The sequence below is a fragment of the Salmo trutta genome, chromosome 19 (assembly GCF_901001165.1).
Source record: "Salmo trutta chromosome 19, fSalTru1.1, whole genome shotgun sequence".
In the NCBI taxonomy this organism is placed as follows: Eukaryota; Metazoa; Chordata; class Actinopteri; order Salmoniformes; family Salmonidae; genus Salmo; species Salmo trutta.
In genome coordinates this window covers 10418983-10442498 of record NC_042975.1, presented here as the reverse complement: position 1 = coordinate 10442498, position 23516 = coordinate 10418983, and the positions used below count along the sequence as shown (strand labels likewise).

Sequence of the window (23516 nt, the reverse complement as noted above, 5' to 3'; positions counted from 1 at the left end):
TGACTCCTGTAGTCCAAGCTTCTTTGTTTTGTTGATGTTGAGGGAGCTTTTATTTTCCTGTCTCGTTGTTGTTGGTAATCGGGCTTACCACTGTTGTGTCGTCAGCAAACGTAAAAGTTGAGTTAGAGGCGTGCGTCGCCAGTCAGTTATGGGTGAACAGGGAGTACAGGAGGGGGCTGAGCACACACCCTTGTGGGACCCACGCGTTGAGGATCTGCGTGGTGGAGGTGTTGTTGCCTACCTTCACCACCTGGGGTCGGCCTGTCAGGAAGTCTAGAACCCAATTGCACTGAGAGGGGTTTACACCCATGGACCTGAGCTCAGTGATGAGCTTGAAGGGCACTATGGAATTGAAGGCTGAGCTGTAGTCGATGAACAGCTTTCTTACTTAGGTATTCCTCTTGTCCAGGTGGGATGCCAAGGTAACTTGTCATGGCTCACATCAGCACCATCATCCCAGACACCCTGGAGTAGACCAAATACATTGTGCATTGTAACGTTGATTGCGTCATCAGTGGATCTCTTGGGGCTGTATGCAAATTGTATTGGGTCTACTCCAGGGTGTCTGGGATCATGGTGCTGATGTGAGCCATGACCAACCTTTCAAAGCATTTCATGGCTACTGATGTGAGTCATTTAGACAGGTTACCTTGGCATTCTTGGGCATAGGGACTATGGTGGTCTGCCTGAAACATGTAAGTATTACAGACTGGGTCAGGGAGAGGTTGAAAATGTCAGTGAAGACACTTGCCAACTGGTCAGCAGATGCTCTGAGTAAGCGTCTTTCCCCAGGGCCTTGTAAATGTGAGTTCTCTTACACAGTGTTGGAACTGTCCATGGTGCTGATCATGGTGCAATAACACCAAATAGAGTCTTTAAGAAATATCATACTGTAGTGGAGAAAAACAACATGGCAGGAAAATAAACCCCCTGAACATAGACATTAGGAACATGTACAAAACATTAGGAACACCTGCTCTTTCCATGACATAGACTGACCAGGTGAATCCAGGTGAAAGTTATGATCACTTATTGATGTCACTTTTTAAATCCACTTCAATCCGTGTAGATGAAGGGGAGGAAACAGGTTAAAGAAAGATTTCAAAGACAATTGAGACATGGATTGTGTATGTGTGCCATTCAGAGGCTGAATGCGCAAGACAATATTTAAGTACCTTTGAACGAGGTATGGTAATAGAAAGTGCCAGGTGCACCGATTTGGTGTCAAGAACTGCAACGCTGCTGGGTTTTTCACGGTCAACAGTTTCCCGTTTGTATCAAGAATGATTCACCACCCAAAGAACATCCAGTGGTGGGAAGCATTGGAGTCAGCATGGGCCAGCATCCTTGTGGAATGCTTTTGACACCTTATAGAGTCCATGCCATGACGAATTGAGGCTGTTATGAGGGTAAAAGTGCAATGCAATATTAGGAAGGTGTTCTTAATGTTTTGTACACTCATTGTATATTCCAGGTACAGTATATGGAATATGTCTACCTTCAAGATCTATACTGAACAAAAATATAAACGCAACATGCAATAATTGAATAGATTTTACAGAGTTACAGTTAATATAAGAAAATCAGTCAATTGAAACAAATGAATTAGGCCCTAATCTATAGATTTCACATGACCGGGCAGGGGCGCAGCTGTGAGTGGGCCTGGGAGGGCAGAGGCCCACTCACTGGGGAGCCAGGTCCAGCCAATCAGAATTTGTTTTTGTCACACAAAAGGGCTTTATTACAGACAGAAATACTTCTCAGTTTCATCAGCTGTCCGGGTGGCTTGTCTCAGACAATCCCGCAGGTGAAGAAGCCAGATGTGGAGGTCCTGGGCCGGTGTGGTTACTTGTGATCTACAGTTGTAAAGCCAGTTGGACGTACTGCCAAATTCTCTTAAACGACGTTGGAGGAGGCTTATGGTAGATAAATTGACATTCAATTCTATGGCAACAGCTCTGGTGGACATTCCCGCAGTCAGCATGCCAGTTGCACACTCCCTCAAAAATTGAGCCATCTGTGGCATTGTGTTGTGTGACAAAACTACACATTTTAGAGTGACCTTTTATTGTCCCCAGCACAAAGTGCACCTGTGTAATGATCATGCTGTTTAACCTGTTGGGGCTAGGGGGCAGTATTTGCACGGCCGGATAAAAAACGTACCCGATTTAATCTGGTTACTACTCCTGCCCAGTAACTAGAATATGCATATAATTGTTTGATTTGGATGGAAAACACCCTAAAGTTTCTAAAACTGTTTGAATGGTGTCTGTGAGTATAACAGAACTCATCTAATCAACAGCCAGTGGAATCGCGTCGCACTAAATGCAAAACCTCATAAATGCTATAACTTCAATTTCTCAAACATATGACTATTTTACACCGTTTTATAGATACATCAAAAAGGCTTTACAGCAAAAGCAAAACATTAGATTATGTCAGCAGAGTACCCAGCCAGAAATAATCACACAGCCATTTTCAAAGCAACTAGCATGCATCACAAATACCCAAAACACAGCTAAATGCAGCACTAACCTTTGACAACCTTCATCAGATTACACTCCTAGGACATCATGTTACACAACACATGCATTTTTTGTTCGATAAAGTTCATATTTATATATAAAAACAGCATTTTACATCGGCGCATGACGTTCAGAAAATCTTTTGCCTCAAATGCTTCCGGTTTATTTACAAAATTACTATTCGAAAACATTGTTAAAATGTAATATTGTCATTCAAAGACTTATAGATTAACATGTCTTGAATGCCATCTCTTTGCCAGATTTAAAAATAACTTTACTGGGAAATCACACTTTGCAATAAACGACGTGGTATGCCCAGAAAAAAAGTCTAGCCTATAAATGTTGGAGCCATCTTGGATCAACCATCAAAAATACTATTGTAAATAATCCCTTACCTTTGATTATCTTTATCAGAAGGCACTTCTAGGAATCCCAGGTCCATAACAAATGTAGTTTTGTTCAAAGAAGTTAATAATTTATGTCCCAATAGTGTTAGCGCACTCCGAAGGCTAGTGAAAATATACCGTGTGCGTCTGACTTGTTGTCAGGAATGAGCAAAAAATATATATTTAAGTTCGGTCAAACATGTGAAACGTTGTATAACATAAATCTTTAGGGGCTTTTTCAACCAGGGCTTCAATAATATTCCATTGGGACGGTTGCATTGTCTTTCAAAACGTTTCGAAAAGGGAGAGTACCCATGGGCGCCGACGTCACAATGGTAATGGCCCATCCCCTGTGACCAAGATAAACAGGCTCTCTTTCAGTCTTTTTTGATAGTAGGAGACTCAAACCACTTTGTAAAGACTGGGGACATCTAGTGGAAGCCATAGGAAGTACTAAATGATCCACCAGCCCCTGTGTGTTTCAATGGCAAATGTTTGAAGTGATATCCACACATCAGATTTCAGTTTCCTGTCAGGATTTGTCTCAGGGTTTTGCCTGCCATATGAGTTCTGTTATACTCACAGACACCATTCAAACAGTTTTAGAAACTTTAGGGTGTTTTCTATCCAAAGCCAATAATTATATGCATATTCTAGTTACTGGGCAGGAGTAGTAACCAGATTAAATCGGGTACGTTTTTTTATCCGGCCGTGTCAATACTGCCCCCTAGCCCTAACAGGTTTTAAACAGCTTGGAAAATTCCAGAAAATGATGTCATGGCTTTAGAAGCTTCGGATAGGCTAATTGACATAATTTGAGTCAATTGGAGGTGTACCTGTGGATGTATTTCAAGGCCTACCTTCAAACGCAGTGCCTCATTGCTTGACATCATGGGAAAATCAAAAGAAATCAGCCAAGACCTCAGAAAAAAATTGTAGACCTCTAAAAGTCTGGTTCATCCTTGGGAGCAATTTCCAAACACCTGAAGGTACTACGTTGATCTGTACAAACAATAGTACGCAAGTATAAACACCATGGGACCATGCAGCCGTCATACCACTCAGGAAGGAGATGCGCTCTGTCTCCTGGAGATGAACATACTTTGGTGCGAAAAGTGCAAATCAATCTCAGAACAACAGCAAAGGACCTTGTGAAGATGCTGGAGGAAACAGGTACAAAAGTATCTATATCCACAGTAAAATGAGTCCTATATCGACAGAACCTGAAAGGCCGCTCAGCAAGGAAGAAGCCACTGCTCCAAAACTGCCATAAAAAAAGCCAGACTACGGTTTGCAACTGCACATTGGGACAAAGATCGTACTTTTTGGAGAAATGTCCTCTGGTCTGATGAAACAATAATAGAACTGTTTGGCCATAATGACCATCATTATGTTTGGAGGAAAAAGGGGGACGCTTGAAAGCCGAAGAACTCCATCCCAACCGTGAAGCACGGGGGTGGCAGCATCATGTTGTGGGGGTGCTTTGCTGCAGGAGGGACTGGTGCACTTCACAAAATAGATGGCATCAATAGGATGGAAAATTAGGTGAATATATTAAAGCAACATGTCAAGACATCAGTCAGGAAGTTAAAGCTTGGTCGCAAATGATTCTTCCAAATGGACAATGACCCCAAGCATACTTCCAAAGTTGTGGCAAAATGGCTTAAGGACAACAAAGTCAAGGTATTGGAGTGGCCATCACAACGCCCTGACCTCAATCCTATAGAACATTTGTGGGCAGAACTGAAAAAGCGTGTGCGAGCAAGGAGGCCTACAAACCAGACTCAGTTACACCAGCTCTGTCAGGAGGAATGGGCCAAAATTCCCCCAACTTATTGTAGGAAGCTTGTGGAAGGCTACCCGAAACGTTTGACCCAAGTTCAACAATTTAAAGGCAATGCTACCAAATACTATTTGAGTGCATGTCAACTTCTGACCCACTGGGAATGTGATGAAATAAATAAAAGCTGAAATAGATCATTCTCTCTACTATTATTCTGACATTTCACATTCTTAAAATAAATTGGTGATCCTAACTGACCTAAGACATTACATTTTTACGAGGATTAAATGTCAGGAAATGTGAAAAACTGAGTTTAAATGTATTTGGCTAAGGTGTATCTAAACTTCCGACTTCAACTGTATGTATGTATATTATTTTACTGCTCTAGGGATGTAATTTACTATTACTTATTGATTTTCACCTTACTTTTTCTTTCTTTCTTTTGTCTTAGAATTTTTTTTTTCACTCTTTATGCGATGAGCAATGCAGAGAACACCGGAAGAAGAATTATAATTTTATTACCATAGTGAATTATTGTAAAGTTTGTTTGTGTCAATTAATCCCGTAAGGGATGGGTTGCCAAAAAGCGATTTGACACGAAAATACAATTTTATTCATTCATTCATTCATTCATTGTAATGTTGTAGGCTGCATGTTTTGTACCAGAATCTCATCTTCTCTCCGTGCTTTATCATGGTTTGAACTATGTGCATAATTCCAGTCCATCTAATACAGTATAACACAATACAGTAATACAGTTTACACTAAAAAAGATTAGCCTACTGGAGCTAGTTTCATTTATTTACCCAAGAGAGCATATAATAAGCTACATCTATGGGCTTTTCTGTTTTTCTGTTGTGTGTAATGTGCAGTAGCCTATATCATATATGTATTGGATAACGGCAAAATCATTTGGGCTTTTTTGGGCTTGGGCTTATTAAATGTCATTAATAATGAATGGCTCATCAGGCTCAGATAGCATCAGGTTTTACTTTTCATGCTGATCAAAGCTCCAGACATTTCTATGTTTTATAATGCTTTTGAATGACACTTCTGGTTTTGGCGGGAAATACAGGGTTACCCCGGGATGGAACATTTTGTAAAATACCCGGAAAATATTCAACCATAACATCAGGTGACTTGTTGTCATGTAGGCCTACACATCGAGCACTTTCCTATCAGTGGAGGCTGCCGAGGGGAGGATGGCTCATAATAATGTCTCGAACGGAGTAAATGGAATGGAATCAAACATTTGTTTTTTATGTATTTGATACCATTCCATTCCCTCCATTTCTGCTATAAAACTCCATTCCAGCCATTATTATGAGCCATCCTCCCCTCAGCAACCTCCACTGTTTCCCATGTAGCCTAGACGTTCATTAATAAAAAAGTACTTTACCTAACCAACAGTCTTTTTGTCTCAAAATTGTATTCATGGGAACTTGGTGTTCTGCCAATAAAGTAGTTCCTTACCAGCAGTGAAGAGGTTAAACGCTAGTGGCTATCAAACCTGTGTTGTGTATCGATATGACCACCTCTCAGGCAGCGAAGCACAAACAATTAACTGGGGAGCAGGCTAGCCCTCTGATCTCTCCACCATACTCGTTCTGACATCATAAAGAGACCTGTCAAAATGTTGGCGCTACCCTCGCTCTCTCTGCCCTCCTGTGTTGTCATTTTGCGCAACTGAAGTTGCCTAACTAGACAAAGCTTCAAAGCAGAAGCCAAGTCTGACAGGCACTGGTTTCTGTACAGTCCCTTTTTGCATTTCAAGATGGAGTGGATTTACAGTAATTTACAGTTGCTTCAGACATTTATGAACAACATTTATCATCCAGATTTGATCATTTTAGGGGGAAAACGTGACAAGTTTGAATCCTTGAGATGTTCAGAGTACCTTTCTCAACTGCTTAGATAATGTACAGTGTATGTGTGTAGCCATTTGCATTCCACAATACTAGGTGGATTATACTCTGGATAACACAGAGGTTATGTCACCCAAAGAGTGGTTATGAGGAAATAATTATGAGAAATATATTCAGTTGTATACTGATAGATCTTTTCTTATTATCAGCTTCCTCAAACAGTAGTTCAAGAGCTGCGTAGCCTATTACGGTATCCCAACATGTCATGTAACAACATCAAGTAACCACATCATCATGAACCTTGTAACAACAAACTTAACACCATATCGGTCTAACGTAACAACAAATAGTTAAGGGTGTGCTGTGGTTCGTATTGCTCTCAGTGTTGAAATACTGACTGTTATTTTCAATTGCTCTGATTCGCTGGGATCCTCAGAAGACCACTGTGGACAAAATGAAAGGAGAACCACCAAGACAGAGGTCAATCTAATGAGCGCTATATCTGCTGAATGAAAACGGCTGCCAGCCAAAAGGTCAAAGTTGTGTGTACAGCAAACAACAAACAAGGCCTCAGAGGACTATCATAAGAAACATAAGGGCCAATTTTTTTTTCTCCAAGAAACTAGTCTGAGCGGAGTCTCTTTGGCCACATTCCAGCACAAACACAACCATATTTAAATTTTCAGTACATTCTGAAGTCTTTTTAATAACAACTCATCTTTACATGGGTCATTTGAAACTTTGCTTCACACGTGCATGAGCTATCTGATTATCACCAGCGATAAGGAAGGCTGTAAACTTGTGAATATTTACCCACTTCACACTTTTCTATGTGTGAATAAGGAAGGTGTTGCATACACATAGTTCAGCCAATTGAGAACCGAAGGAAACCCTCACAAATAGAGCATAATGACATCTTCCGATGTTGGGTTATAAACAGACTACATTTGGAGAGAAAAAACTCCATATAATGACTGGAAATTATTCATGAACGTTCAAATGAACTGGAATAACTTGGAATGTGAAATGAGCAGCACAGTTCACGAATGCACACAGCACATGAACCCAAGCGATCTACCATCTGATGAGAGATTTCCAGCTGCCAGTATTCCTGTTCTGATATGAAAGGCTGAGGGTTGAACCTCGCAGGATTATTGAAGCTAGCGCTCCATGCCGCAGGATGGATCCATGTAAGAGCAGCAACTCAAAGCTTTGATGCAGTACTATCCCCCACCCCACACAGGAGATGAGAGAAAACGAACGAGACCAGCTCTTTGGAAAAAGAGAGGAAAGAAAGCATTTTTGTGACTATGGTTAAGTGTGTGTTCAGCTGAGATAAAGCCAAAAAGAAAGCCACAGCAACAACTGTATATCTGCTAACTTATCTCAGGGATATTTGCTGAATCACTCATCATGTATCTCCATTTTCTACTAGTAAAAACATTTGGGGGTATAAGCATAGAAATAGAATGAATAGAATGGGCTTGGAACCTCTAACCCTGGCAATTTGAATGGACACCCATTCTATTAATTCTGTTTCTATGAGTATAAGTAGATTCCTTCATTGACTAATAAGAAGAACCAATGAAAATAAGGCATGTGTCCATTTTATTCATTCTCACCAAGACAACTCTGGAAGCAATTACCTCAGCATTAGGAAGATAAAACACTAATTCATTTCTTTCTACCTCCAGAGCTGCCCAAAAGCCTCTCCATAATTTATTGAAAAGTCTTTCCCTCTCTCCAAATGAAAGCATCAATTAGCCTTATATATAGGCCTAACATTGGAGATAAAAGCGGATGATAGGACAGCTTCCCTTGTGGTTAAAATGCAATGGTTTTACATTATTTTAATTAAAATGATAAGTCATCATGAAACCAGTTGTTGGAAGTTCATGTTATCTTTGCAGAGACTCAGATGCACAACCTACCACCAACAGGGTGATTTTGTTGTCTTATCATGTGTCTTTGTTCTCTATGGTTCAGCCAGCTGCACGTATGGTAGCCTCCTTCCCTTCCAACAATTGGATTCTGATTCCTTACAAAACATATGCAGTGCTCCCATAACCATCATAACCATTTTATATTACAGTGCTATTACATCAGGAGAGACAATGGGCACACACACAGCCAGTGGTTGGTGTTATTTGGAACAGGACTGGCACCTCTCCAGTCCATCAGGGTAGCAGGCCTGGCATCGCAGCACACTGATAGACTCATTGAAGCGGTTGGCCAGCATGGACAGCTTGCTGCCATGGCATAGAGAGCATGGGGCACAGCCCGAACCTCCACAATGCTGGCAGCCAGACACTGCATCCTGCTGGAGGCACACACACATACACACAGTGTCACTAACAATCCAGTGAAACACTGCCACCAATGTCAACTCATATGACATATCATTACTAATGAATCCAACAAAATGGTAGAAAAGTACAAGTCAAAAAAAGATGACCTGGGACCAAACAGAGAATGTTAAAAAGGCAACAAAGAGAGAGAGAAAATGAAATATTAGAAAATATGGGGAGGCAGAGGAAATGAGAAACCTAGTGAGAGAAAGAGAGATGAGTTAGGAATGGAAAGACAAAGAGAGAGAGAGGGAGAAAGAGGGAGAGAGAGAATGGGGGGAGCGAGGGGAGAGAGGGAGGGAGGGGAGAGAGCAAATGGGGGGAGTGAGGGGGAGAGAGGGAGGGAAGGGGAGAGCGAGAGGGGGGGAGCGAGTGGGAGAGAGGGAGGGAGGGGGAGAGCGAGAGGGGGGAAGCGAGGGGGAGAGAGGGAGAGAGGGGAGAGCGAGAGGGGGGGGAGCGAGGGAGCGAGGGGGAGAGCGGGAGGGAGGGGGAGAGCGAGAGAGACTGAGAGCGAGTGGGGGGAGAGAGGGGGGCGAGGGGGAGAGAGAGAGGGAGAGCGAGAGGGGGAGAAAGAAGGAGAGAGTGCAACTGGCAATCAGTTGAAGAAGCGACCATGGGGAATTACTGAGAGTATCCCGGCTCATAAATGGCAGCAGAGAAACTGAGTAGTCATCACTATCTGTGCAGTCGGTAGGCAGAGATGGGAGACCATGTGGTTAGAGAGAGACAGAGAAGGGGATAGCATTGCTGAAGCACATTAACACGGTGCAAGGTGTTCTGGTCAGGCATTTTTACCCCGTCCTGTGGATGTGTGCTCTGCTCCTCCCCGTGAGCACAGAGTGCTTTGGGCCTTCTCTTGCCCCCTCTGTTACGCCCCTGTGAGTACTCGTCCATTCCCCCCAGGGTCTGAGGATGTCGCCCCGTCCCTTCTTCCCTCCGAGGGGCCCGGATGATCCGCAGATTGCTGGTGTAGATTATTATCTTTCCGAAGTCCAAAACTGAAGACTAGAGGGCAAACAAAAAGCATGGTCATGGTCTTTGATGTGCATTACTTAGTACAAAGTAGTTGATGTGTGTCTCTTTGTTAACAACAGAGGCGTCGCTCCTAATGGCCGGTGATTTTGATGCAGGAAAACTGAAATCCATTTCACCTAATTTCTACCAGCATATCACCTGTGCAATTTGAGGGGTGGAAAAACTCTAGATCACCTTCACTCCATACATAGAAACGCATACAACGCTCTCTCTCATCCTCCATTTGGCAAATCTGACAATAACTATATCCTCCAGATTCCTGCTTACAAGCTAAAACTCATACAGGAAGTACCAGTGACATGCCCAATACGGAAGTGGTCTGATGAAGTGGATGCTAAGCAACAGGACTGTTTCACTAGCACAGACTGGGATATGTTCCGAGACACATCCGACGCATTGAGGAGTTTACCACATCAGTCACTGGCTTCATTAATGAGTTCATCGACAACGACGTCCCAACAGTGACCCTACGTACTTATCCCAACCAGAAGCCATGGATGAAAGGCAACATCCACACTGAGCTAAAGGTTAGAGCTGCCGCTTTCAAGGAGTGGGACACTAACCTGAATGCTTATAAGAAGTCCCGCTACGCTCTCTGATGAACCATCAAACAAGCAGAGCGTCAATACAGGACTAAAATCGAATCATACCACACAGGCTCTGATGCTCATTGAATGTAGCAGGGCTTCAAACAAGATGCCCAATTACATGAGCACACCAGACTAAATGCCTTCTATGCTCACGTCATGGCAAGCAACACTGAACCATGCGTAAGACTGTGTGATCACGCTCTCCGTAGCCAATGTGAGCAAGACCTTTAAACAAGTTAACATTCACAAGGCCGTAGGGCCAAATGGATTACCAGGATGAGTACTCAGAGCACCCACTGACCAGCTGGCAAGAGCTTTCACTAATATTTTCAACCTCTCTCTGACCCAGTCTGTAATACCTACATGTTTCAAGCAGACCACCATAGACCCTGTGCCCAAGAACTCCAAGGTAATCTGCCTAAATTACTATTGCCCCATAGCACTCACATCTGTAGCCATGAAATGTTTTGAAAGGCTGGTCATGGCTCACATCAACACCATCATCCCAGACACCCTGGACCCACCCCCATTTGCATACTGCCCCAACATACCGACAGATGATGCAATCTCTATTGCACTCCACACTACCATTTCCCACTTGGACAAAAGGAACAGCTACATGAGAATGCTGGTCATTGACTACAACTCAGCATTCAACACAATAGTGCCCTCCAGGTTCATCACTAAGTTAAGGACCCTGGGACTGAACACCTCCCTCTGCAACTGGATCCTGGACTTCCTGACGGGACCCCAGGTGGTAAGGGTAGACAACAACAGATCTGCCATGCTGACCGTCAACACGGGTCCCCTTAGAGGTGCGTGCCTAGTCCCCTCAAGTACTCCCTGTTCACCCACGATTGGGTGGCTGCGCACGACTTCAACACCATCATTAAGTTTGTCGACGACACAATGGTGGTAGGACTGATCACTGACGACGATGAGACAGCCTATCGGCAGGAGGCCAGAGTCCTGGCTGTGTAGTGCCAGGACAACAACCTCTCCCTCAACGTCAGCAAGACAAAGGTGCTGATTGTGGACTACAGGAAAAGGAGGACCAAGCACGCCACCATTCTCATCGACGGGGCTGTAGTGGAGCAGGTTGAGAGCTTCAAGTTCCTTGGTGTCCACATCACTGATCAATCATGGTCCAAACACACCAACCCGGTTGTGAAGAGGGCACAACAACACCTCTTCCCACTCAGGAGGCTGAAAATATTTGGCGTAGGCCCTCAGATCCTCCAAAAGTTTTGGAGCTGCACCATTGAGAGCATCTTGACTTGCTGCATCACTGCTTGGTATAGCAACTGCTTGGCATTCGACTGCACGGCGCTACAGAGGGTAGTGCATACGGTGCAGTACATCACTGGAGTCGAGCTCCCTGCCATCCAGGACCTTAAAACCAGGCGGTGTCAGAGCAAGGCCAAAAAAATTGTCAAAGACTCCAGCCTTCTAAGTCATTGAATTAAAATATGGCGTCGACAGATAGGGCAGCCGTGCTTCTAGCTCCTAAGCAACTTTGCAGAATTTTGTTATTTTATGTATTAATTCTGACATTATCAGCCCATACATTTCTTTGTGTTATTACATACAACTGGAAATAACTTTGGGATATCAGATCGGTGGTAACTCACTCGGTATTACCAGCATTACGACCAGGAATACGACTTTCCCAAATTGAATCCTTTGTTCGTATACCCCAGGGCAATTGAACTGATTCCAGAGGCTGATCCAAATCACATCCAGCGGAGAAGAGGTATTTGGAATGGACTCTTAGTCCGACTCAGGAGGCGCACACACCACCCACCGCTTCCAAGTATATTACTCTCTAATGTTCAGTCTCTGGATAATAAAGTTGACGAGCACAGGGCAAGGATCTCCTTCCAGAGAGACATCAGGGATTGTAACATACTCTGTTTCATGGAAACATGGCTCACTCGGGATATACTGTTTGTGTCCGTACAGCCATTTGGGTTCTCAGTTCATTGCGCAGACAGGAATAAAGATCTCCCCGGAAGAAGAAGAGCGGGGTTGTATGTTTCATTATTAACTGATCATGGTGTGATTGTGATAACATACAGAAACTCAAGTCCTTTTGTTCACCCGACTTATAATACCTCAAAATCAAATGCAGACCGTATTACCTCCCAAGAGAATTCTCTTTGGTTATAGTCACAACCGTGTATATTTCCCCTCAAGCCAATACCACGACGGCCCTCAAATAACTACACTGGACTCTATGCAAACTGGAAACCACATATCCGGAGGCCACATTTATTGTAGTCAGGGATTTTAACAAACCTAATCTGAGGAAAACGTTACCGAAGTTCTACCAACACATTGACTGTAGCACTCGCTCTGAGAAAACATTGGTTTTCTTTGAAAACACTGCTACTCAACTTTTCAAAATGTCTACAAAGCCCTCCCCCGTCCCCCTCCCTTTGGCAAATCTGATCACGACTCCATTTTGCTCTTCCCTTCCTATAGTCAGGAACTCAAACAGGAAGTACTGTGCTACGGACTATTCAACGCTGGTCTGACCAACCGGAATTCATGCTTCAAGATTGTTTTGATCACGTGGACTGGGATATGTTCTGGGTAGCCTCTGAGAATAATATTGACAAATACACAGATATGGTGACTGAGTTTATCAGGAAATGTATATTAGATGTTGTACCCACTGTGACTATTAAAACATACCCAAACCAGAAACCGTGGATAGAAGGCAGCATTTGCACAAAACTGGAAGCGTAAACTACCGCATTTAACCATGGAAAGGTAACTGGGAATATGGCCGAATACAAACACTGTAGTTATTCCCTCCGTAAGGCAATCAAACAGGCAAAAGGTCAGTACAGAGACAAAGTTGAGTCGCAATTCAACAGCTCAGACACGAGATGTATGTGGCAGGGTCTACAGACAATCACGAACTACAAATGGAAAACCAGCCACGTTGCGGACACTGACGTCTTGCTTCCGGATAAGCTAAACACCTTTTTCGCCCACTTTGAGCATAACACAGTGCCACCGACGCCTCAAGCTACCAAGGACTGTGAGTTCTCCTTCTCCGTGGCCAAAGTGAGTAAGACATTTAAGCGCGTTAACCCTCGCAAGGCTGCCGACCCAGACAGCATCCCTAGCCGTGTCCTCAGAGCATGCGCGGACCAGCTGGCTGGAGTGTTTATGGACATATTCAATCCCTCTCTATCCCAGTCTACTGTCCCCACAAGCTTCAAGATGTCCACCGTTGTTCCTGTACCCAAGAAAGCAAAAGTAACTGAACTAAATGACTATCACTCTGTAGCACTCACTTCTGTCATCATGAAGTGCTTTGAGAGACTGCCCTATCCCATCTGGACAAGAGGAATACCTATGTAAGAATGCTGTTCATTGACTATAGCTCAGCATTCAACACCATGGTACCCTCCAAGCTCATCATTAAGCTCGGGGCCCTGGGTCTGAGCCCCGCCCTGTGCAACTGGGTCCTGGACTTCCTGACGGGCCGCCCCCAGGTGGTGAAGGTAGGAAACAACACCTCCACTTCGCTGATCCTCAACACAGGGGTCCCACAAGGGTGCGTGCTCAACCCCCTCCTGTACTCCCTGTTCACCCACGACTGAGTGGCCACACACGCCTCCAACTCAATCGTCAAGTTTGCAGACGACACAACAGTAGTAGGCCTGATTACCAACAATGACGAGGCAGCCTGAGGGCCCTGGGAGTGTGGTGCCAGGAAAAGAACCACTCACTCAACGTCAACAAAACAAGGGAGCTGATCGTGGACTTCAGGAAACAGCAGAAGGAGCGCCCCCCTATCCACATTTACGGGCCGCAGTGGAGAAGGTTAGAAAGCTTCAAGTTCCTCAGCGTACGTGACAAACTGAAATGGTCCACCCACACAGACAGTTTGGTGAAGAAGGTGCAATAGCGCCTCTTCAACCTCCGGAGGCTGAATAAATTTTGGCTTGGCACCTAAAACACTCACAAACTTTTACAGATGCACAATTGAGAGCATCCTGTCGGGCTGTATCAACGCCTAGAGGGTTGTGCGGTCTGCCCAATGCATCACTGGGGGCAAACTACCTGCCATCCAGGACACTTACAGCACCTGATGTCACAGGAAGGCCAAAGAGATCATCAAGCAGAACAACCACCCGAGCCACTGCCTGTTCACCCAGTTATCATCCAGAAGGTGAAGTCAGTACAGGGTCATCAATGCTGGGACTGAGAGACTGAAAAACAGCTTCTATCTCAAGGCCATCAGACTATTAAATAGCCACAACTAGCACCTTAGAGGCTGCTGCCTTATATACATAGAGTTGAAATTACTGGCCAGTTTAATAATGGAACACTAGTCACTTTAATAATGTTTACATATGTTGCATTACTCATCTCATATGTATATACTGTACTCTATTCTATTCTACTGTATTTAAGTCTATGCCGCTCCGACATTGCTCGTCCAAATATTTATATATTCTTAATAATATTCCTTTATTTTAGATCTGTGTGTATTGTTGTGAAATTGTTAGATATTACGTGTTAGATATTACTGCACTGTAAGAGCTAGAAACACAAGCATTTCGCTACACCTGCAATAACATCTGCTAAACATGTGTATGTGACCGATACAATTTGATTTGATTTGATTTGATTTCTCTCTGCTACCGCACGGCAAGAAGCATTGACCCTTTTTTGCAGAAACTTTTTGGCCTCATCACATTGGCTGCTGCTACTGTTTTCCATCTGTCACTGTATTCCTAGTTATATGTACATATCTACCTCAATTACCTCGTACTCAGGGGCGGACTGGCCATCTGGCATTTCTGGCAAATGACAGATAGGCTGGTAAATTTTTTGCCTAGTGGGCCTGTCTAAACTAGTTATTTTTGCACAAAATTATCCTTATCTGGCTAATAATGAGGGCCTGTCATGCCAAATACTCCCCCCCGCATCACAATGGGATTTAATGAGTTAGCAGACTCCACTGATATAGTTATACATCTGTCATATTGAGGTGTCTAGCTATAAATTAAACCTGATCAATCAAATGGATAGGTGTAAGCAATTTTGGTAATTCCAAATGCCCTTAACTAGGTGTCTTTGCTAGACAGAAAACGAGAGGGGGGGGGGAGAAAGTAAGAAAGAAAGGATGAAAGTGAGAGAGGGAGAGAGGTAGGAAAAGAGCGGAAGACAAAGAGAGAGATACAGAGAGAGAAAGACAGCAGTGGAAATGTACTTAGACTTGAGTATTTCAACAACTCTTCTCTTCCAACTTGTTAGGCAATCATATGTACCTACGGGGGAAGGCCGTGCTGACCGAGATGCATGATGGCCATTTCGGAGTGAAGCGCATGATTCTTTTATAAAAAAAAAAACTGTACCCCCTTTTTCTCCCCAATTTCGTGGTATCCAATTGGTAGTAGTTACTGTCTTGTCTCATTGCTGCAACTCCCGTACGGACTCGGGAGAGGCGAAGGTCGAGAGCCATGCGTCCTCCGAAACACAACCCAACCAAGCCGCACTGCTTCTTGACACAATGCACATCCAACCCGGAAGCCAGCCGCACCAATGTGTCGGAGGAAACACCGTACACCTGGCGACCTGGTCAGCGTGCACTGCGCCCGGCCAGCCACAGGAGTCGCTAGTGCGCGATGAGACAAGGATATCCCTGCCGGCCAAACTTGGACGACACTGGGCCAATTGTGCGCCGCCCCATTGGGCCTCCCGGTTGTGACAGAGCCTGGGCTCGAACCCAGAATCTCTGGTGGCACAGCTAGCACTGCGATGCAGTGCCTTAGACCACTGCACCACCCGGGAAGCCCGTGAAGCGCATGATTGCCAAATTCTTCTGATGGGGTATTGTCAAGGAGGTGGACAGCTGGGCAAATGAAATAACCTTTTGTTTATCAATCACATTCTATTATATCTGAATTTATTATGATTTCAATGAATGTCATATCAGAGAGTACACAATGTTTCAATTTTACACTTTTTGCTTAAGGTCAGTACCCTGTCTAGCCTGCCAGAAGTTTGAGAAGGTGAAGACTGTGGCGCCGGAGTTGAAGCCCATCAAAGTTGTTTCACCATGGCATATGATTGGTAAGTGTCCCAATTCAAATTTTGCCCTGATATGTTGTTTTGTAATGGTTGCTTTACTTGACCACAGCAGAGTTCAATATTATAGCATGTGTGTGTGTGTCAGTATGCTTACAAATATGAAAATCTGCATTCTGTATGACACAGATACTGGTAAGAATAAAGTAATCTTCTCTCTAATACTTCAAATGTTATGGGTGGACCTCATCGGACCCTTCACGAAATCCAAGAATGGCAACAGCTAGTGTCTGACGGTGACCGATCGCTTTACCAAATGGGTGAAGGCAATACCCATTAAGGTCAGTAAAGGAAGAGCATGTGCTTAACTCTAAATTCCCTTCTGTAATCCATTAAAAAGGGTGCTTGGAACCAAAAATAGATATTTGTTTTGTTGTTTTGTATGATACCCATCAAGTACGAGACTGGCGAGGCCACCTCCAAGGCAATGATAGACAATGATATCTTCAACACCCACGGTTCTCCTGAGGTCACCTTGAGTGACCGAGGTCATGAACGCTGGAACAAGGTACACATGTTATAGGTAATATTCTGTCAACAATGGTTTGTTTTATTTATTATTTACAATTTGTTTTTTGTTTTTCCATGGTACATACTCTGACATATTTCAATATCTTACATTGTCAATTGATACCCTTTCCTACCCTCTCCTCCAGGTTTGGTGAATGGACCAACCAGATCCTCAAGACTGCCATGGGCAAGTCCCTTGATTGGTACCAGGAAGGGTACAACCTGAAGGTAATTCTCTTTGCACAGAACAACAGCATCCAGCCCGCCAACGAGTTCGGACGCAAGCCGCAGCTGTTGACTGAAGTAAACAATGCAATTGTATATACAGTTATTGTATTTACTGTAGTCTTTCAAATTTGTCATGAGACTTAGTGTTGTTGTTTGTCTATTGCTATTTTTGTAAAACGTACTTTCAGATCACTGAAACCACACCTGATGTGGTGGAAGTTGTCAAACCAGATCAGAACGCCTTCGGTGACCACCTTCGGACACGGATTGAGAAGGATGTGGAGGTTTTTGACCAGGTAAAAATGATTGTCCGCTGTTAATTTATTTTCTGTCCCTGCAAGAGATATGTAAGTAATGTATTTGTAATATGAAATATAATTGCATTTATTCCTGTTATCGATCAAGGTGAGACTAAACATGTACAAAGCACATGAGAAACAGAAGGAGAGCTACCTGAGCAGAATCAAAAAGGGTACCAAGTGCTACTACATCCAGGCGAATTACTTGGTTTGGAAGAAGGACGAAAGGACGAAAGGAAGGCGAGACCTAGGAAACCTCGCTGCTCTTTCGTTCTAGCTGGGGTCACCATCTGTTAAAGTAAATAGAAAAAAATTCAGACTAACTATTTGTATTTGATAACAAAATAACATGAAGCTAGTTTCCATAACACTGATATTTTTATCTTTGTCATCTTAGGGTTAACCTCGGTGGAAGCCAACAAGCAATTGGAGCAGTTGGTCGGTCGACCACTGGAAGAACTGACGCCCTACACTTCGTTGAAGCTCAATAGACAAGGTATGTTAAGCTTTGGTTGCCATTCGAGAAAGCAAGAAATCGTAGTTATGCTGAGCTTATGGAAATGTATCTCTTCAATTTACCTCTCCAAATGACTTTAGGACCATCGACTGTCCGAGTCCCCCAGGATGTACAGTGGCAAGAAAAAGTATGTGAACCCTTTGGAATTACCTGGATTTCTGCATAAATTGGTCATAAAATTTGATCTGTAATTCATCTAAGTCACAACAATAGACAAACATAGTGTGCTTAAACTAATAACAGACAAATGATTGTTGTTTTCTTGTCGATATTGAATACATCATTTAAATATTCACAGTGTAGTTTGGAAAAAGTATGTGAACCCCTAATGACTTCTCCAAAAGCTAGTCGGAGTCAGGAGTCAGCTGACCTGGAGTCCAATCAATGAGACGAGATTGGAGATGTTGTTTAGAGCTGTCTTGCCCTATAAAAAACATTCACAAAATTAGTGTTTGCTATTCACAAGAAGCATTGCCTGATGTGAACTATACCATACCTTGAACAAAAGAGATCTCAGAAGACCTAAGATTAAGAATTGTTGTTACAAAAGTTACTCTAAAAGCCTTGAAGTCCACGGTAAGACAAATTGTCTATAAATGGAGAAAGTTCAGCACTGTTGCTACTATCCTTAGGAGTGGCCATCCTGCAAAGATGACTGCAAGAGCACAGTGCTGAATGCTCAATGAGGTTAAGAGTGTCAGCTAAAGACTTGCAGAAATCTCTGGAACATGCTAACATCTCTGTTGACGATTCTACGATACGTAAAACACTTAACAAGAATGGTGTTCATGGGAAGACAACACGGAAGAAGCCACTGCTGTCCAAAAAAACATTGCTGCACATCTGAAGTTTGCAAAAGTGCACCTGGATGTTCCACAGCGCTACTGGCAAAATATTCTGTGGATTACAGTTCAGTTGTTTTGAAGGAACACACAACACTATGTGTGGAGAAAAAAAGGCACAGCACACCAACATTAAAACCTCATCCTAACTGTAAAGTATGGTGGAGGGAGCATCATGGTTTGGGGCTGCCTCAGGGCCTGGACAGCTTGCTATCATCGACGGAAAAATCAATTCCCAAGTTTATCAAGACATTTTGCAGGAGAATGTTAGGCTATCTGTCCGCCAATTGAACCTCAGCAGAAGTTAGGTGATGCAACAGGAGAACAACCCAAAACACAGAAGTAAATCAACAACAGAATGCTTCAACAGAAGAAAATACGCCTTCTGGAGTGGACCAGTCCTGACCTCAACCCGATTGAGATGCTGTGGCATGACCTCGAGAGAGCGGTTCAGACCAGACTTCCCAAGAATATTGCTGAACTGAAACAGTTTTGTAAAGAGGAATGGTCCAAAATTCCTCCTGACCATTGTGCAGGTTTGATCCGCAAGTACAGAAAACGTTTGGTTGAGATTACTGGTTGACCCTTCTTTGGCAGAAATAATTAAGGGTTCACATACTTTTCCCACACTGCACTGTGAATTTTAACACGGTTTGTTCAATAAAGACATGAAAACGCATAATTGTTTGTGTGTTATTAGTTTAAGCAGACTGTGTTTGTCTATCGTTGTGACCTAGATAAAGATCAGATCAAATTTTATGACCAATTTATGCAGAAATCCAGGCATTTCCAAAGGATTCACATGCTTTTTCTTGCCACTGTATCCCATCCACCAGAACCAGTGAGTTCGGATCAGTCTGATTCACTTTGCTCTGAGTCAAGGGTGGGACCAGCTTGAGGTAGTCTATACATTCCAAAAGTCTTGAAAAGTATGTACAGTTGAGGTCAGATGTTTACATACACCATAGCCAAACACATTTAAACTCAGATTTTCACAATTCCTGACATTTAATCCGAGTAAAAATTCCTTGTCTTTCTTTGGTCAGTTAGGATCACCACTTTATTTTAAGAATGTAAAAAGTCAGATTAATAGTAGAGAGAATGATTTATTTCAGCTTTTATTTCCCATTCCCAGTGGGTGAGAAATTTACATACACTCAATTAGTATTTGGTAGCATTGCCTTTAAATTGTTTAACTTGGGTCAAACATTTCAGGTAGCCTTCTACAAGCTTCCCACAATAAATTGGGTGACTTTTGGCCCATTCCTCCTGACAGAGCTGGTGTAACTGAGTCTGGTTTGTAGGACTCCTTGCTCGCACACGCTTTTCAGATCTGCCCACAAATGTTCTATGGGATTGAGGTCAGGGCTTTGTGATGGCCACTCGAATACCTTGACTTTGTTGTCCTTAAGCCATTTTGCCACAACTTTGGAAGTATGTTTGGGGTCAATGTCCATTTGGAAGACCCATTTGCAACCAAGCTTCAACTTCCTGACTGAATTCTTGAGATGTTGCTTCAATATATCCACATAATTTTCTTCCTCATGATGCCATCTATTTTGTGGAGTGCACCAGTCCCTCCTGCAGCAAAGCACCCCTACAACATGTTGCTGCCACCCCCGTGCTTCACATTTGGGATGCTGTTCTTCGGCTTGCAAGCCTCCCCCTTTTTCCTCCAAACATAACGATGGTCATTATGGCCAAACAATTCTATTTTTGTTTCATCAGACCAGAGGACATTTCTCCAAAAAGTCCGATCTTTGTCCCCATGTGCAGTTGCAAACCATAGTCTGGCTTTTTTGTGGCGGTTTTTGAGAATTGGCTTCTTCCTTGCTTAGCAGCCTTTCAGGTTATGTTGACATATGACTCGCTTTACTGTGGATATAGATACTTTTGTACCTGTTTCTCTCCAGCATCTTCACAAGGTCCTCTGCTGTTGTTCTGGGATTGATATGCACTTTTCACATCAAAGTACGTTCATCTCTAGGAGACAGAATGTGTCTCCTTCCTGAGCAGTATGACGGCTGCGTGGTCCCATGATGTTTATACTTGCGTACTATTGTTTGTACAGATGAACGTGGTATCTTCAGGCGTTTGGAAATTGCTCCCAAGGATGAACCAGACTTGTGGAGGTCTACAATTTTTTTCTGAGGTCTTGGCTGATTTCTTTTGATTTTCCCATGATGTCAAACAATGAGGCACTGAGTTTGAAGATAGGCCTTGAAATACATCCACAGGTACACCTCCAATTGACTCAAATGATGTCAATTAGCCTATCAGAAGCTTCTAAAGCCATGACATCATTTTCTGGAATTTTTCAAGCTGTTTAAAGGCACAGTCAACTTAGTGTATGTAAACGTCTGACCCACTGGAATTGTGATACAGTGAATTATAAGTGAAATAATCTGTCTGTAAACAATTGTTGGAAAAATGACTTGTGTCATGCACAAAGTAGATGTCCTAACCGACTTGCCAAAACTATAGTTTGTTAATAAGAAATTTGTGGAGTGGTTCAAAACCTAGTTTTAATGACTCCAACCTAAGTGTATGTAAACTTCCGACTTCAACTGTATTTGGTCCACATTATTCATTGTTGTATACTGGGACCTACAATATAAACATATATATTCAACCACAAGGGTGTACTAATGAGCTATGCAAGATATATATATTTTTTTAGCATAATAGAGGACTTCTGAAATGATATTATTTCATTGTAGATAACAGAAGGGCAAGTTAAAGTACAAACATGACAGCCAGACAAGCCAGTGTATGAATTAAAAATGATTTGCATATGAATGTAGTGGAAATTAGCTGACATCGTGATCTGTAAATTAAGTCATTTTAATGTGTCAAGCAGATTACATGTTATCTTTGCCATTTCCGAAACGTAGCAACATTTAAGACATGGATTTCATCGTACTCAAAAGTAGTTTGAAGTTTTATTAGCTAAATAAAACGTGTTTAAACAGCAACATTTTCGCAGAAATCAGCCTTGTTTGCAGCGCGATGATGAAAATATCGTCAGTCCAATCCTGCTCATTTTCCTGCACATTGACTCAGTACTGGTACTACTTGTATAAAGCCTAGTTATTGTTACTCATTGTGTATCTATTACTACTTTTATTATTATGTGTTTTACTTTTCTATTATTTCTCTCTACATTATAAGTAATCATTTCACTGTTAGTCCACACCTGTTGTTTATGAAGCATGCGACTAATAACATTTCAATCGTTTTGATTTTGATAGACGGACTTGAATAAAAATGTCTGTTTTAGTGGTTAATACCTGTGTGATAAAATACTAATTGCGTGTTTACGTTTTACTGTCTCTTTTTAAGTGTATTCATTTGCTATTCAGCGGACAACTTGACAACACTCCGAGGGCCTTTGTAAGTCTACAATCATAAACTTTTTATTGGACTGTGTGATACTTGCCTTAAGTCTTTTAGTCTTTTCATTAAAAGTAGTTTGGAGAAATATGACATCGTGATGAAAGTAAACATCTTATGCTTTTCGTATTTTGTTCAGTCTGAACTTCACAGGACAGACTAAAGTAAAGACATTTATCCTGACTGGCTCCAGAGAATAAAACACTGAAGATGTGACTGTTATCTGATCAGCTGATACTTTATTGCTGTATTGCCACAATATTGTACACACATTAAGGTTGGTAAATAACAGCATAAAACAAAAACATTGTTTTGTCCTTCATTTTAACAGTTTGATAAGCTTTAGCGCAACAGCTCATATGATATAATGAAATGCTTTGCAATTATGCAGAATTAAAATTGTACAGCCTTTTCATTTGCAGGGATGGGCACTCTTGAATGTCTTAATTATAGGCTACCCCGACTTTCTCTGTTTCTTACTTCTATCATGTTAAATATTAGCCATCACTGGGCCTAATAACCACATATTAGTTTGCCAATGTACTGATTGTTCCCTTCAGTTGCTATAGCCATTGTTTTGTTAACCTTCATTTGCTTCCTCTGTAAACGCTGTCACGGCCGTGTGGTTGTTGCTGAGGATCATTAGTAACAGTTGATAATATATAAAAAAGTAATGCAGGGTAATTCAATCGTTATGGACCGGAGCGCAGACCAAGCCATAACAGTTTGAACCCGACACATGGCTCAATACTTGGTTGTGTCATCCACAGTTCCATGGTTAGTGCAGGCAATAGACGAGGGTATAACCTACTAGTGTACACTATTCTCCCTACTATAATTCTATGTACATTCATCTTCTAACATTACCATGGGTTAAAGAACTGAATGTGGCAATTTTCTGAATGTATCAAACCACCGTTTTCTTTCTTTTGTGTGTAAAGGCTCTCCAAACCTGTTTTTATGATTCATAAATACGTTCCTAAACCTAAATAATCTAATAATTTATCTACAAATTGTTGTTGAAATGGAGATGAATATGCATATATTTAGATGTATTTTATTTTATTGATCCCTAATATTC

The 23516-nt window shown here is 42.5% G+C and overlaps 1 protein-coding gene across 2 annotated transcripts; it reads right to left on the bottom strand.

Moving 5' to 3' along the window:
* Nucleotides 1-8150: 8150 nt before the first annotated feature.
* grxcr2 (glutaredoxin and cysteine rich domain containing 2) lies at nucleotides 8151-10189 on the bottom strand. Of its 2 annotated transcripts, none has more exons than XM_029699296.1 (2): nucleotides 9703-10189; nucleotides 8151-8879 (listed from the first exon to the last, which is right to left on the bottom strand). In XM_029699296.1, the coding sequence occupies exons 1-2, from the start codon at nucleotides 9799-9801 to the stop codon at nucleotides 8703-8705; spliced, it is 276 nt and encodes a 91-aa protein (XP_029555156.1). In that variant the 5' UTR covers nucleotides 9802-10189; the 3' UTR covers nucleotides 8151-8702. The 2 variants fall into 2 exon arrangements, with proteins under 2 accessions (XP_029555156.1, XP_029555157.1); XM_029699297.1 differs by having other exon boundaries at nucleotides 8151-8876.
* Nucleotides 10190-23516: the final 13327 nt, after the last annotated feature.